Source organism: Chiloscyllium plagiosum, unplaced genomic scaffold (assembly GCF_037043375.1).
Source record: "Chiloscyllium plagiosum isolate Xiang-an unplaced genomic scaffold, Cpla_swu_hap1 HiC_scaffold_24, whole genome shotgun sequence".
Lineage (NCBI taxonomy): Eukaryota > Metazoa > Chordata > Chondrichthyes > Orectolobiformes > Hemiscylliidae > Chiloscyllium > Chiloscyllium plagiosum.
This window is the reverse complement of record NW_028270162.1, coordinates 18,835,260-18,851,692: the sequence shown is the minus strand read 5'-3', so window position 1 is coordinate 18,851,692 and position 16,433 is coordinate 18,835,260. Positions and strand designations below refer to the sequence as shown.

The following is a 16,433-nucleotide window of genomic DNA, read 5'->3' as shown; positions in this document are numbered from 1 at the left end:
CACTTTTATAATACTGCATACAATTCTCATCGCCCTTCTTTAGGAAGGATATTGTTAAACTTGAGGGGGTGCAAAAAAAAATTGAGGTTGCCAGGACTGGAGGGTTTAAATTTTAGGGTGAAGCTGAATGGGCAAGGCCTTCTATCTGTGGGGTGTCAGAGACTGAGCGGTGATCCTACAGAGATTTTTAAAAAATCATGAGGGGCATTGGTAGGGTGAATTGCTAAGGTCTTTGCCCTAAGTGAAGAAGTCCAAAACTTGAAGGCATTGGTTTAAGGTGAGAGAGCAAAGTGTAAAAAGGACCTGAGGTAACTTTCCCCCGCAGAGGCTAGTGCGTGTATGGAATGAACTGTTGGAGGAAGTGGGTACAATTATAACATTTAAAAGGCATCAGAATGGGTATATGAATAAGAAGGGTTGAGGGGGATATAGGCCAAATGCTGGCAAATGGATCTAGGTTAGACTGGAAAATCTGGTTGGCGTGGACAAGTTGGACCAAAGGGTTCATTTCTATGCTGTATGACTCTAAACATTCTGTGCTGCAGGGTTTCTGCTGATTTTAAGCCTTCAGAATCTGCCATAAGCCTCCCTACTTTCTTTTATCCAATTCTGTATATACCAATATCCAGGGTTTAACGGATTTAATGGCCCTACCTTTTATCTTTATTGAAACATGTTGGGCCTGTGCTCTCCATATTTCCTTCTTTAACTTCATTGCTCTGACACAAGTTTACTATAAAGTATCTGCTCCCAGTCCATCCTGCCAGATCTCAATCTAATCACAAATCACTCTTGAACTCACTGACTTACATTGGCTCTTGGACCAGCAAGCTTAGACTTAAATGTTTTCACCTCTGATTTTATTACCTCAAAGATTGCATAATGGCTCATTTCCAGCTATACAAACCTCAGATCTCTATATTCCTCCAATTCTAACTTTTTGCCCATCAGTTCTCATCTCTGCTCCTTTGGTAGCCATACCTTCAGTTGTTTGGACTTTACACTATGGAATTCCTCTCACCTCCTTTGAAGGTGCCCCTTAAAATCTAGCTCTCTATCCAAGCTTTTGGTCACCTGTCTCATTATTTCATATAGCTTGGTATCAAATTTTGTTTGATAATTACACTTGTGAAACACTTCAAAGTGCTTCAGAGATCAGAATTGGGACTATTACGGTTTCTAATTTACATCGACGACTTGAATTCACAAAGCTAATGCAAATTATCCAAATTTTCTTATGATCTCAAACAACTCAGTGCTGTGGATTTGAAGTATGCAGTTTAGAAATTATGATTTGACTTGCACTAAATACATAAGTGAACAGAAGGAATCTAGTTTAACAGTTTAAATTAGATTAGATTACTTACAGTGTGGAAACAGGCCCTTCGGCCCAACAAGTCCACACTGCCCCGCCGAAGCGCAACCCACCCATACCCCTACATCTACCCCTTACCTAACACTATGGGCAATTTAGCATGGCCAATTCACCTGACCTGCACATCTTTGGACTGTGGGAGGAAACCGGAGCACCCGGAGGAAACCCACGCAGACACGGGGAGAATGTGCAAACTCCACACAGTCAGTCGCCTGAGGTGGGAATTGAACCCGGGTCTCTGGCGCTGTGAGGCAGCAGTGCTAACCACAGTGCCACCGTGCCACCCACTAAATTCATACATCTTCTCATTCTCTCAAATTAATCAAAAAATTACCTCAAACCAAATTGCAAAGCATGGCAAGAATATACAAGTTGAAATCACTCAGGGTTGGATGGTCAACAAATTTTTTTTTTTTTTTTTAAGATTAATAGTTGGGACAAAACTCCAACCACTTAGAAATTGGATACTATAAATGGGAGACCATATCATCACAGAATTCGTTTGGCCTAGAAAGAAGCCCTGCATTCCTGCACCAGCTCATTAATTGATCATTACCTCGTGCCAATCTTCAGCTTTTGCCCCCACATTACTTTTAATCCAAATAACCACTGTCTTAATTGAACCTACCTCCAATACTTCCAGGCCGTGTCTTCAGACCCTAATTACTCACCGAGTGAAAAAGATTTTCCTCATTTCACCAGTTTCTTTTGCAAATCAATTTAAATCTATGCTCTTTTATTCTTATTCCTTTTACAAGTGGAAACATCTACTGTACTCTGCCCACTCATGATTTTGAAAATCTCCATCACATCTCCTGTTAGTCTTCTTCTCTCCAAGGAGAAGAGTCCTAACTTCTTCAATCTATCCTCATAACTGAAGTTCCTCATCTCTGAAACCATTCTTGTAAACTGCTTCTACACACTCTCCAATGTATTCACATCTTTCCTATCCAAAATGAGACGCAATACTCCAGCTGAGGTCTACAAAGTGTCTTACACAAGTTCAACATCACCTCCTTGCTCTTTTACTCGATGCCCCTATTCAGGTCTGTCTGAATTGATAGAAACAAAGTAAACAGTGCAACCATCTTGGGATCTAAACCATTAAGCTGTTTGCTTCTTAACTGAAGACATGTTAGCAATTATAACTAAACATTCATTAATATTTTTGAAAGCTTCATATGCACTTTTAATTGACATTAAAAATAGAAAAAGCCATGTCCCTTGGTTATGAATTTTACTTTTCAATGCATAATGTGTCACTTCCTTATGGCTTAATGAACAATGCAATGTGTGATATGAATTGAGCCATTCAAATCAAGAAATTTTGAGTTTCTATTCTTGATCTGTATTCAACTATCTGCTAATGCAGATCAGTTTTCCTGCATTCATTAGAGGAAGAGCAGAAGTCCAGAATGGGGAGATGGCAATGGCAAAGTCATCTAGAATTTGGATACTAGTAAGAAACCCTACTAAAAGCACACCAATACTGGGCAAGAATAATAGAAAAGCATGGGCAATTAGTTTGCTGATACTCACTATCCAGACTCTCACAGGTGAACAAGGTCACTTAGGAGTCTTGGAATCACACACAGCACCATCTTTAATAAAGAAGACATAAGAAAGTTAGGCAACTGGCACATGCAAATGGATAGAGCAAAACACAAATGCATGCGCAATTTTGCCATGTATAAAATCAAAGATGACAAAACAGCAAAAAATTTCACCTAATGTTAAAGTTAGCTTCTAGGTGAGCAAGGAGGTAATTATTTTTTCCCCTGACTTGTCTCTAACCTATACGATTCTGTTTTTGAAACTTACACACTTTATGCATAGAAAGCATTACGGGCAAGACATACCACATTGAATGGTGGTTGGGATTTCCATAGCACGTCGCCTCTTGTACAATGTCTCATCAGAAGGCGGCTGATTCCAACTGGCTGACAGATAGCCAAATTCATCCCAGAATTTCAATATTCCCTTCTGTGCTGTAAGCCAAGAGAATTTTTGTTAACTTTATAAAAGGTCAAAATGTAAGGTCAAAAGGTCAAAATATAATCGATAAAAATAAGTTCAAAGCTTTGCCGGAAGTTAGTAAACTTGTTCAACGTGGAGCTGTCTCCTAGAATTATGCCCAGAATATAGTGCTGGAAGTCAGATGAGATTATTTGCACAGCCTCACGTTTTAAAAGAAGTAGAGTGGAGAAATTAACACAAGAAAGAAATACTATTAACTGGCAAATTCTTTGGAAAGAAAGGCTCACGTTTCAGTCTGGTAAAAGAGGACACGACTCAACACACAGAAGTCATGTGCCAAAGTGGCTCAAGATAAAAAAGCTATCATAGTTACTTAATGCTCTAAAACAGGTTGAACTGGTACTGTCAAACCAATGACCCAAAGATAAATTGCTATTATATTACAATCTGCCAGACAGATCTCATGGCTCACAGGTAGATCACACGGCTAAATGACATTTCATAAGACACAAAGCGCAATACACCTGCAGATTTCTTTCTGGTTTTGAACACTGAAAATGTAACGAAGCATTGAGGGGATGCCTAAAACAACAAAAACATTGATCCGAACGTTAGGGATAATGTAATAACAATTTTATTTATTTATTACTGCAACATATACTGAGGTACAGCGAAAAGTGCTGTCTTGTATGCTTTATGGGGAGATTGTACTATACATGTGCATCAGGGTAGCAGACCAGCGTTCAGGATACAGTGTTACAGCTACCGAAAAGGTGCAGAGAGAGATCAATACTAATACTTAATAGGTCCATTCAAAATAACAACGGGTAAGAAGCCATTCTTGAATCTGTTCATAAGTGCATTCAAAATTTATATCTTCTGCTTGATAAAAGAGGATGGAATAGAGTACTACTGGCGTGGAAGGGGTTTTTGATTTAGTATGATGCATGAAAGGGTTCTTGTTCCTCTCCCACATAAGAGCAGACAAAATGCTTCAAATCCCAACTGAAAATTAGCACCAAAAACACATGGACCTCCTCCAATGGTAACACACTCATTACAATGCAACTCCAGCTCCCACATTGCATCTTACTTCACAGCTAACAATCAAAATATAATCCCCAGAGTTGAAGGAAACTGCATTGAAGGGAAGCAATTATAATTTCAATTGTACTACACCTGTCCCTGGTGACATGATTCTGTGCATCAGGTCTGTACATTGTTCAATTAACAAATTAACATGAACAACTGTGTACAGCGTTTAAAAACATGCAAGAATCATCTTGCAATCCAATCATTTCATTTCTATTTGTTTTGACGAAATAATTTTACTTGTGTGAAAATTGAGTAGGTTCACAAAGTCTGCAAGAGTAGATAACCCTAGAATACTATGGTAACAGTATCGATTCAAAGAATACATTTAATCCAACTCCTACACAACTCAAGTGAACCTCTGACTGGTTTTACTGCATTAATTTTAAAGAAAAATATCGAAGGAAAAAATGTGTTCAGGAAAGGTGAAGTGATCAGCGAAGATTCGAGTTAACCCAGTTCAGCAGCAACTCTTCTCCTTACCGATGCCGATGTCTTTCCAATACTGCACTAAGTGCTCGCCCATGGCTCTCAGAAGATGCCGATACTCCTTGGCATCTGCAAAGTCCTGTTTGTTGTGAGTTGGCTCCAGAACGAGGTAGGGGACATCTACCACACCCACCACTCCACCACATGAACTAAAGATAAAAATGATTTTATTTTTGTTTAAAAGCTACAATTACAACTTTCCTCTTTCTTTGGCAAATTCTTATTCACAGCTCTGTCATCTCCCTAGACTTAATTTAACACTTCCTTTGCTAATTTCAAAAATTGTCAAAATCAACACCAGCTGTATTCTGTTCTACAACAGGCTTTGTTCACCAGTCCTTGCTATTATCCTTGTTCCAGATCGAAGTGAAATTAGAATTCTGGTGTTATTCAGCATCTTCCATTATAATCTAATCCAGTCATTCCTCTTCACTTTTCTGCGACCTTGTGCCTGTGCATATCTTGCCCTTGCTCCATTTTTAAACTTTTTATCTTTTGAAGTTCTTCCTAGATTCTTCCACTTCTGTAGCACTGTCCATATCATTAAGTACCTTTTCAAAATATACCTATCATTGTCTGTGTAATGATGTTTAGGTAAATGTGAGGTGCTGCATTTTGGTAGGGCAAATCAAGGCAGGACTTATAATTTAGGTCCTGGGGAATGTTGCTAAACAGAGACCATGAAGTGCAGGTTCATAGTGCCTTGACAGTGGAGTCACAAGTAGAGAGCATATTGAAGGTGGCATTTGGTACGCTTACCTTTGAGTATAGTGGTTGGGAGGTCATGTTGCAGCTGTACAGGACACTGGTTAGACCACTTTTGGAATACTGTGTTCAATTTTGGTTTCCCTGCTTTGGGAAGTTGTTATGAAACTTGAAAGAATTCAGAAAAGATTTACAAGGATCTTTCTAGGGTTCTCGGGTTTGAGCTATATAGGGAGGAGCTGAATAGGCTGGGGCTATTTTCCTTGCAGCTTTGGAGGCTGAGGAATGACATTATGGAAGTTCTAACATCATGAGGGGCATAGATACGTGAAAAGTCGTGGCCTTTTCTTCAGGGTAGGAGAGTCCAAAACTAAAGGGCATAGATTTAAGGCGAGAGTGAAAAGATTTAAAAGGTACCTAATGGGGCAACTTCTTCACACCGAGTGGTGAGTGCGTGGAATGAGCTGCCAGAGGAAGTAATGGAGGCTGATATAATTACAGCATTCAAAATGCGACTGGATGGGTACATGTAAAGAAAGGGTTTAAAGGGATATGGGCCAAATGCAAGCAAATGGAACTAGATTAATTTAGGATATCTGATCTGCACAGTCAAGTTGGACCAAAGGATTTGTTTCTGTGCTGTATATTTCTGATTCTATGACTCTTCAACTAAACCGCAACAGGAGGTCAGTGATGACTATCTCATATTCACGGGGTAACTTGGCAATTTATCATACAGACATATGCACCATAGAATTGGACAAGTTGGGTGTTGACCATGACTCCACGCATGGAGTTCATAGCTCAATGAACACTGAGAAGCATGCAACAATCCCTCTCCTTATCTTCTAGCATTTTGTCCATGAAATAGTCAGAACTCCTAGCACTTCCCTGGGGAAATGTCAATGCTACTCTATATCAAGAATTTAAGCCAATGTGCAGACAAGTATCTGAGGACTCACACTCCTCCTTCCAGCTGCGGTCCGACTTTCTCGTACATCTTTATGAGACGACTGCAGTTATAAATGAACATTCCATCCAGGTCACGATGTTCAATGTTCACACCAAAAATAAAGCACATCTCCTTTGGCTCTTTCAAAGCTCTGTAAGAGTCAGAAATTAACATATTTTTAAAAGATCTTCATCGGATTCTTCTTGGGCAACCTACCATGAGACTGAGCAAAATATTTATTGGTAAGTCAGTCCAGAACATTACCATCAGAATCAGGCATAAAACTCCTAAGACAAAAACAAATTGCTGGAAGTAGTTATTAGGGCTGACAGCATCTGTGGACTGAGAAACAGAGTACTCAGATTTCAGCAGAACATTCAGTGCCATTACCATCATTGAAATCCTAACCTTCAAAAGCACGAAGTTATTATGAACCAGAAATGGAATTGTACCAGTAGGTAGTGGGTAAGTTGTCTTTGTCTATTTTAAAGTTGAGTTCCAGCTCATTAGTTTTTTAAAAAAAACATATACTAATGTCTGGATTTGCCTTACATTTAGTGTGTGAGGTTTTAACTACAGGTATGGCACAGGAGCTCAATTGTGTGTTACATGGCCTGCAGAATGTAGGAAATCTTGGATGTTCCAGAAAGTCTGAATGACCACATCTGCAGGAAGTCTGATCAACTCAAACTTTAGTTTTAGGAGCTTGAACATTGGTTGAAAGCACTGCATTGCAGTACATTCCTGGTGCTACAAGTTATGTCGAGGTTTTAGGTTTGGTCACTCCACAGCTTAAAGAACTACAGTCAGGGAAGGAATGGGTGACCAGCAGTCGGAAAGAGGAAGGCAGACAAACAGCCAGGGACGTCCCAAAGTGCCATGTCAAAGTTACCGAGTGTTGGAAAACAGTGAGTGTGCGCAATCAGAGCCCAGCTACACAAAAGGAATCAGACAAAGAAGAGGAGCTATAGTGGTGAGGAGCACAGACCTGCATTTCTATGGCAACAGATATGACTCCAGAGTGGTGTGCTGTCCACTCCAGACCAGGGTCAAGGATGTCAGTGTGGAGCAGCATGGCAATCTGAAGGGAGACAGTCATAAGTCATGGTTCACATTGGTACCAACACCATAGGTAGAAAGAGGGATGAGATCCTGTAACAAGCATTTAGAGAGTTAGATAGCAGATTGAAGAGCTGGACCCTCAAAGGCTATAAGCGCCAGCAGTAATGCAGAGATCTGCGCTATTGACTTTCAGAATAGGTGGATTCAGCAGATTAATGCATGACTTAAGAGTTGGTTCAGGAGAGAGGCCTTTAGAGTACTGGGTCTGTTTCGAGGGAAGGTGGGACCTGTTGCACCTGAATAGTAATGGGATCTACATCCCTGCAGGACTGTCAGTTCAATATTCCAAGGTATAGAATCTTCAGGTGAAACATGGGGGGGTGCAAAAGACTTGTTGCAATATTGATCAAGGAGTCAACTTCTGCATTAAGTAGGGAAGATATCTTAGAAGTCTCTTAATTGATATCACAGTGGTAGAACTTCAAAAGTATAAAAGTTACAAATTCCCCCAATATTAACAGATAAAAACATATAATAGCAGGATTACACATGTATTTATAGCAAGAGGAGAAATTCAAAGGAAACGTGAAGGGCAGGTTTTTACAGAGAATGGTGGGAGTCTGGAAAGCGCAGCCAGGGGTGGTTATGGACGTAGATATAATGGGGCCGTTTAAGGGACTTTTGAATAAGCACAGGATTATGCAAGGAATGAAGGGATATGGACCAATGGCAGGCAGAAGAGCTTAGTTTAATTTGGTGTCATGTTCAGCACAATATTGCATACTGTACATGTGTACTATGTATTATGTACTATGTTCAAGGTAAAAAGGTAAATTCACTATATTCCTACCAGAGAACAGAGCTGTTCTCTCATTAGTGAGACTGGTGGTGGTTTAACCTGAGGGTCATTGCATCTCAGTTGAGAAGGAAGACCCTTCAGGTAACCTCAATTAGTGCAGGAACTGAAACCATGCCGTTGGTATCATGCTGCATTGCAAACCAGCCAATCGAGCTAACTCACTGGTCAGTAACGAGGACAGATGAAGTGTAAAAGGTTTACAGGGGGTGGAATTCTTAAAATGTATCCAAAGCGGCTTTTTAAACCAGCATGAATCAAGTCCTACAAGATATGGAGCAGTGCTGGACCTAACTTTAGGGAATGAAGCTGAGCAGATGGTAGAAGTGTCAGTGGAAGAGAATTTCAGTGTTAGTGGCTAGAATTCTAGAACTGGGGAAATTTTTAAAAATCTGAATAGGTAGGAGGCCAATTTTAATATGATAAAGCTGAATCTGACTAAATTGGACTAGCAGCAGCTATTTGTAGGTAAACATACATTGAGAGAACATTTGGTAGTGCCCGAAGGAAAGGAGTGAAACAGAGGGACCTTGGAGTTCAGGTGCATGGTTCCCTGAAAGTTGAGTTACAGGTAGGGCAGCAAATGTAGTTTTTGGCCTTCATTAGACAGAATATAGAATTGGGAAATTATGTTGCAGTTGTACAGGACGTTGGTCGGGGCGCACTTGGAGTATTGTGCTCAGTTTTGGTCACTTTGCTAAAGAAAGGATGTTATTCGAGTCATAGAGATGTACAGCATGGAAACAGACCCTTCAGTCCAACCTGTCCATGTCGACCAGATATCCTAACCCAATCTCGTCCCACCTAGCAGCACCCGGCCCATATCCCTCTAAACCCTTCCTATTCATATGCCCATCCAAATGCCTCTTAAATGTTGCAATTGTACCAGCCTTCACCACTTCCTCTGGCAGCTCATTCCATACACGTACCACCCTGTGTGTGAAAAAGTTGCCCCGTAGACCTCTTTTATATCTTTCCCCTCTCACCCCAAACCTATGCCCTCTAGTTCTGGACTCCCCGATCCCAGGGAAAAGACTTTGCCTATTTACCCTATCCATGCCCCTCATAATTTTGCAAACCTCTATAAGGTCACCCCTCAGCCCAAGATGCTCCAGAGAAAACAGCCCCAGCCTGTTCAGCCTCTCCCTATAGCTCAAATCCTCCAACCCTGGCAACATCCTTACAAATCTTTTCTGAACCCTTTCAAGGTTCACAACATCTTTCCGACAGGAAGGAGACCAGAACTGCATGCAATATTCCAACTGTGGCCTAACCAATGTCCGGTACAGCAGCAACATGACCTCCCAACACGTACTCAATACTCTGACCAATAAGGAAAGCATACCAAATGCCTTCTTCACTATCCTATCTACTTGCAACTCCACTTCCAAGGAGCAATGAACCTGCACTCCAAGGTCTCTTTGTTCAGCAACACTCCCTAGGACCTTACCATTAAGTGTATAAGTCCTGTTACGATTTGCTTTCCCAAAATGCAGCACCTTGCATTTATCTGAATTCAACTCCATCTGCCATTTCTCAGCCCATTGGCCCATCTGGTCAAGATCCTGCTGTAATCTGAGGTATCCTCTTCGCTGTTCACTACACCTCCAATTTTGGTGTCATCTGCAAACTTACTAACTGTACCTCTTATGCTCGCATCCAAATCATTTATGCAAATGACAAAAAGTAGAGGACCCAGCACCGATCCTTATGGCACTCCACTGGTCACAGGCATCCAGTCTGAAAAGCAACCCTCCACCACCTCCCTCTGTTTTCTACCTTTGAGCCAATTCTGTATCCAAATGGCCAGTTCTCCCTGTATTCGATGAGATCTAACCTTGCTAATCAATCAATCAGTCTCCCATGGGGAACCTTGTTGAACGCCTTACTGAAATCCATATAGATCACATCTACTGCTCTGCCCTCATCTTTGTTACTTCCTCAAAAAACTCAATTAAGTTTGTGAGACATGATTTCCCACGCAAGTACAGAAGAAATTTACAAGGATGTTGCCATGACTGAATGATGTGAGTTTTAGGGAGAGGTTGGACAAGCTAGGTCATTTTTCTTTAGAGCATAGGAGACAAAGGAGGGATCTTTTAGAAGTGTATAAGATCATGAGGGGCATGGATAGGGTGAATGCACTCAATCATATTCCCGGGATTGAGGAATCAAGGACCAGAGGACATCAGTTTAAGGTTAGAGGGGAAAGAATAAAAGGGAACCTGAGGGGCAACTTTCTTTGCATAGAGGGTGATACGTATATGGAAAGAGCTGCCAGTGGACGTTGTTGACACAGATAGGTTAACAACATTTAAAATACATGGACAAGAAAGATTAAGGAGGATATGGGCATTTTTACTTCGAACATAGAACAATATAGGACAGGCCCTTCGGCCCATAATATTGTGCTGAACATGACGCCAAATTAAACTAAGCTCTTCTGCCTGCCATTGGTCCATAATCCTTCATTCTTTGCAGGGAAATGGGGTTAGCATAGATGGACATTTTCGACTGCGAGGACCAACTGGGGCCAAAGGACCTATCTCCATGCTGTAGGACCCTATGATTAACCATCGATATCGAGGAAGGGACAGAATGGGATATGGAACAACAGGGCAGGTCATCATAGGTACCAAAGGTTCAGAACACTAGAAGCCAAATGCTATATAAAATGCAGGTGGATTTTTAAAAAAAAAGTTAAGATAATGAAGGGACATTAAAAAAAACACACTAAGTAAATGAAGGAATATCAAAAGGCATAATTATATTAGGATCATGAGGATAACTAAGCCAAAAAGTGAAGCCCATCTAAGTGACAATCTGTAGGTGGAGGTAGATGTAGAAGAGGTTTACATTTGCATTCACAGTAGAGAACAATGATGTAGGTATAGAAATCAGAGAAAAGGACTGTGATGATATGTTTGAACAAATTACAGTTGTGGGAGGAGGTATCAGCAGTTCTGCCACTTAAAATTGGTCAGGCTCAAAAGATATGCACCCCAGAATGCTATCGGAGGTGAGAAAGAAGATTGCAGGGTCCTGATATTAATTTTCAAATCTTGTCTGGATACAGAAGAGGTGTCAGAGGACCGCAGGACAGCTAATGTAGTACCATTATTCAAGAGGAGTAACAGAGAAAAACAAGGGAACTAAAAGCCAGAATTTGACAAAAGGGGTAGGGAAACTGTTGGAAAAACCATCAGAGGGCGAGATTAATCAAGAACAGTCAGCATGACAGCAGGAGTTGGTGGTAATGCACTGTTTTTCCAGACTGGAGGCCTGTGACTTGCAGGGATCAGTGCTGGTCCACTGTTGTTTGTCATTTACATAAATAATTTGGATGAGAATATGGGAAGCAAGGTTAATAAGGTTGTGGATGACACCAAAATTGATGGCGTAATGGACAGTGATGATGATTATCTACAATGTGATCTTAATTAGCTGGGCCAATGGGCTGAGGAGTGCAGATGGAGTTTAATTTCGATAACTGCAAGGTGTTGTATTTTGCTAAGACAAACCATGGCGGGGGCTTACACATTTAATGGTAGGGTCCTGGGGAGTGTTGCCAAACAAAAAGACCCGGGGGAGGGTATAAGTGCATAGTTCCTTGAAAGTGGAGTCACAGGTAGACAGGATGGTGAAGGCGGCAATGGCAATGTTTGCTTTCACTAGCGAGTGCATCGAGTATAGGAGTTGGGATGCCATGTGGCAGCTGTGCAAGACATTGGTGCAGCCACTTTTAGAATAATGGATTCAATTCTGATCATCATTCTATAGGAAGGATGTTGTTAAGTGAGAAAAGATTTACAAGGATGTTGCCGGACTGGAAAAATTGAGTTGGAAGGCTGTGCATTTTTTCCATAGAGTATAGGAGATTGAGGGATGACTTTATAGAGGTTTATAAATCATGAGGGGGCATGGATAAGGTGAATAGCAAAAGTCTTTGCCCTAGGGTAGGTGAGTTCAAAACTAAAAGTTTAAGGTGAGGGGGGAATTTCTTCCACACAGAGGGTGGCACATATATGGAATGAAATACTAGAGGAAGAGGCTGTTACAACAACTCTTTTCTGAACCCTTTCAAGGTTCACAACATCTTTCCGATAGGAAGGAGACCAGAATTGCACGCAATATTCCAACTGTGGCCTAACCAATGTCCTGTACAGCCGCAACATGACCTCCCAACTCCTGTACTCAATACTCTGACCAATAAAGGAAAGCATACCAAATGCCTTCTTCACTATCCTATCTACTTGCGACTCCACTTTCAAGGAGCTATGAACCTGCACTCCAAGGTCTCTTTGTTCAGCAACACTCCCTAGGACCTTAACATTAAGTGTATAAGTCCTGCTAAGATTTGCTTTCCCAAAATGCAGCACCTTGCATTTATCTGAATTAAACTCCATCTGCCATTTCTCAGCCCATTGGCCCATCTGGTCAAGATCCTGCTGTAATCTGAGGTAACCCTCTTCGCTGTCCACTACACCTCCAACATATAAAGGACATTTGGACAGGTACATGAATAAGAAATGTTTTGAGGGTTACAGGCCAAATGCAGATAAATGGGACTGGTTTAGTTCGTAAAACCTGGTCAGCACGGATGAGTTGGACCAAAGGATCTGTTTCCATAGTCTATGACTTAATGACTCTTTCAGGGGAGATCATATCTAACATGTCTGACTGAGGTTTTTAAATGGTGGTGACTAGATGGGAGGGTACTGCAGAGAATGTAATATTCATGGACTTTTATAGGCTTTTAACAAAGTTTTACATGGGAAGACTAACCAAGAAAGTAAGAGCCCATGAGATTTAGGGCAATTTGGCAAATTGGACCCAAACTGGCTTAGTGGCAAAATACAGAAGGTGATAGTCACAGGTCATGTTTCTGGAAGTTGTGTCCAGTGATGTAGTGTTCTCTGCTGAGTCCCTTGCTGTTTATAGTGTATATTAATGATCTAGGTACGAATGTAGGTAGCTTGATTATACGATATGAAAATTGGTGGTGTGGTAAATAGCAAGGAGAAAAATCTTAGACAACATAACAATTTATAAAGCTGGCCAGATGTGCAATTTAACCCTGAAAGTGTGAGATGATGCACAGCAAAGAAATACACAATGAATGGCAGGACCCTAGGAAGCACAGATGATCAGTGACACCTTTGTATACATGTCCACAGATACAAAAGCGAGGAGGATATGATGGAGCTACATAAGTGGGCCACAGCTGGAGTACTGCGTGCAGATCTGATTACCACTCTATAGAGAGGGTGCACTAAAGAGGATGCACTAGAGAGAATGCAGAGAACATTCACCAATTCACTGTTTCAGCTCTGAAGAGAGACTAAATAGGTTGGGGCTGCTTCCTCGGAACAGAGAAGACCAAGGAAAGATCCGATTGAGGTATGTAAAATCATGAGGGGGATGGATAGGCTAGGCTAGATAGGAAGAAACTACTCCCCTTATTAAAAACATCAATAATCGAGGTGCATGGATTTAAAGGGCAGGAAATTTAAAATAGCATTATTTTAAGAAAACTGGTGAGTATCTGGATAGGTCTGCCTGAAAAGGCGATTGAGATAGGTACTATCACTACATTTAAGAGGTGAAGCGCAAAGGCATACATGTAGGCCAAGTGCTGGAAAATGGAACTATAATTGACAGCCGCTTGATGACTGATGTGGACATGCCTTAAAACCTTTTCCAACTCTATAAATGTGACTACAACAGCAGGTCAGAGGCTAGGAACTTTGCAACCAGTCACTCACCTTCTGACTCTCCAAAGCTTGTCTACCATCTACAAGACAAGTGCGGCTCCAACAACACTCAAGAAGCTTGACACCAGCCAAGACAAAGTACCTATTTGATCGGCACATCCAGAAAACATTCACTTCCTTCACCATTAACAGTATTAACCGTATATACCATTTACAAAGACACAGGGCACCTTTGGCTCTGTTCAACAGCACCTTTTAAACATGTAACTTCTACCACTAAGACAGACAGGGACAACATATGAACAGGAAGTACCATGACCTGTAAATTTCCCTCAAAGCCACACAACATCCTGACAGGGAGCAGTATGATCGATCCATGACTACTGGATAAAAATCCTGGAACTACCTTCCTATCAGCACTGTGGTTGTACATACACCCCAAGGACTGCTGTGGTTCAAGGTAGCAGTCCACCACAGCAGCAAAGAGATTTGAGCAATAAACACTGACCTGTTCAACAAGGGCCGTATCCTGTTGATGAACACAAAAATGAGAATACCAAGAATATGTCAGATTTAAGTAGGGCAGACAAAGTTTTGGAGTGGGGGGTAGAAAGCACAGACACAGGAATGTCTCAGGCTGGAGAGAAGATTAAATTACAAAAAGGTGATAGTTCAAGGCAAAAGATTATGGTAAGGGAAGAAGTGATAAAACAAAGTTTGTGTAGAGAAAGTGGAAATGGGAAATTAAGTTTCATTACAATAAAACAAAGAACTGCAGGTGCTGAAGATCTGAAACAAAAGATTAACTCTGCCTTCTCTCCACAAATGCTGCTGGACCTTCTGAGCTTCCCCAGCAATTTGTTTTTGTATTATCAGACAAGTTCTCTCCTGAGAACTTACAGGAATTGTGTGTTGATATTAGCTGAGCAAAGATCATGTTGCTATGCCTTCTGGAGTCAAATAGCTTTCCAGTGCAGTGTCTCAGCCTGTACATGAAGAAAACGCACTAGTACAACGAACCATGCAAACATGGAATTATACTCTGTTAAGAAGTCAAAAAAAGATGACAGAATAAAATGTGCATTGCAGTCAGCCACACTGAACTTACATTTTCCTTCTGGATTAGTGTGCACAATTTCTTTTAAATATATTACACAGCTGCAATAATTTCTGACCAAGGGGGCCAAGCTTTGTTCCTAGACACCTCTGAACTGAAATTGTGTGATCCAACCTAAACAGATGCTGTTCTGAATAGCTGATTTCCCACAGAATGCTCAAGCCGACCCCTGCTCTGGGGGATGCTTGCCACAAGAGTCAAAGGGTAAGTTGATAGGTAATGAAGTTAGACATTGATTAGAATACAATTTACTAATATTGGACTTCACATCAAAGGAAGGACAATGGGACTTAAGAGTATGGAATGTCAATCACATATGATGTTACCTGATATTAGGAAACTAAAATCTGAAAATAGATTTCAAATTGGAGTCGTTTTTCTCATTCCAGCTACATAGACTATGGGACATTAGAAATATTTGCAATACATTTATATTCACAAATAGATTGGGCAGATGGATGTAAGAAAAGGAGAATAAAAGAGGTACAAAATACATGTAAATATGGTATTGATGATTAGCTTGCATGATATGTAAATGCCAATGTGAACTAGTTGGGCCAAACACCCATTTCAATATTGTAACATTGATATTTTTCTTCAGATCATTCCAATGAATCTTTTATATTTTGGCTTTGGACTAATATCTGATCCAAACATGTCACCTGTCTTGGCGGAGAATCACATTATGTAGTATTATGACCTAGTAGACAGTACACTCAAGTCCTAGTTTTGGCAAGAAGTTTAATCTAACTATGGACAATAGTTACCGAGTCAGGCCAAGACTTTTTTCATAATTTTAGTTTCTCTCAAAACAAAATACTCAACTAAACCAGAATAATCAAATTCAGTGCCGTTAGAATGGGGAAAAAAAAGCAAAGTAACACATTTCTTGACATAACAGAACAGTCTTACCACACAATATATACCTGAGTTTCGCCTCATGTATTCGTTTTTTCACATCAGCTTCTCGGCTTAGGTTGAACGCAGCATCCTGCACCTGTCGCAGATGAACCTGTGAAGTCAAGACAATCTAAATTAACTAGATCTTGCATAGCAAAATACCTAAGAGACCAGCAATTTCACTTCCTCAAATC

The 16,433-nt window shown here is 40.7% G+C and overlaps 1 protein-coding gene across 1 annotated transcript in view; it reads right to left on the bottom strand.

The window, feature by feature from the left end:
* Nucleotides 1-16,433, bottom strand: part of LOC122562586 (ATPase MORC2) — a 103,121-nt gene that overhangs the window by 31,182 nt on the left and 55,506 nt on the right. The window contains exons 12-15 of the mRNA XM_043715548.2: nt 16,266-16,351; nt 6,601-6,741; nt 4,928-5,082; nt 3,235-3,363 (exon numbers count right to left, since the gene is read on the bottom strand). Of these exons, the coding sequence (XP_043571483.2) occupies nt 3,235-3,363; nt 4,928-5,082; nt 6,601-6,741; nt 16,266-16,351 (511 nt within the window). The remainder of the gene's footprint in view (nt 1-3,234; nt 3,364-4,927; nt 5,083-6,600; nt 6,742-16,265; nt 16,352-16,433) is intronic.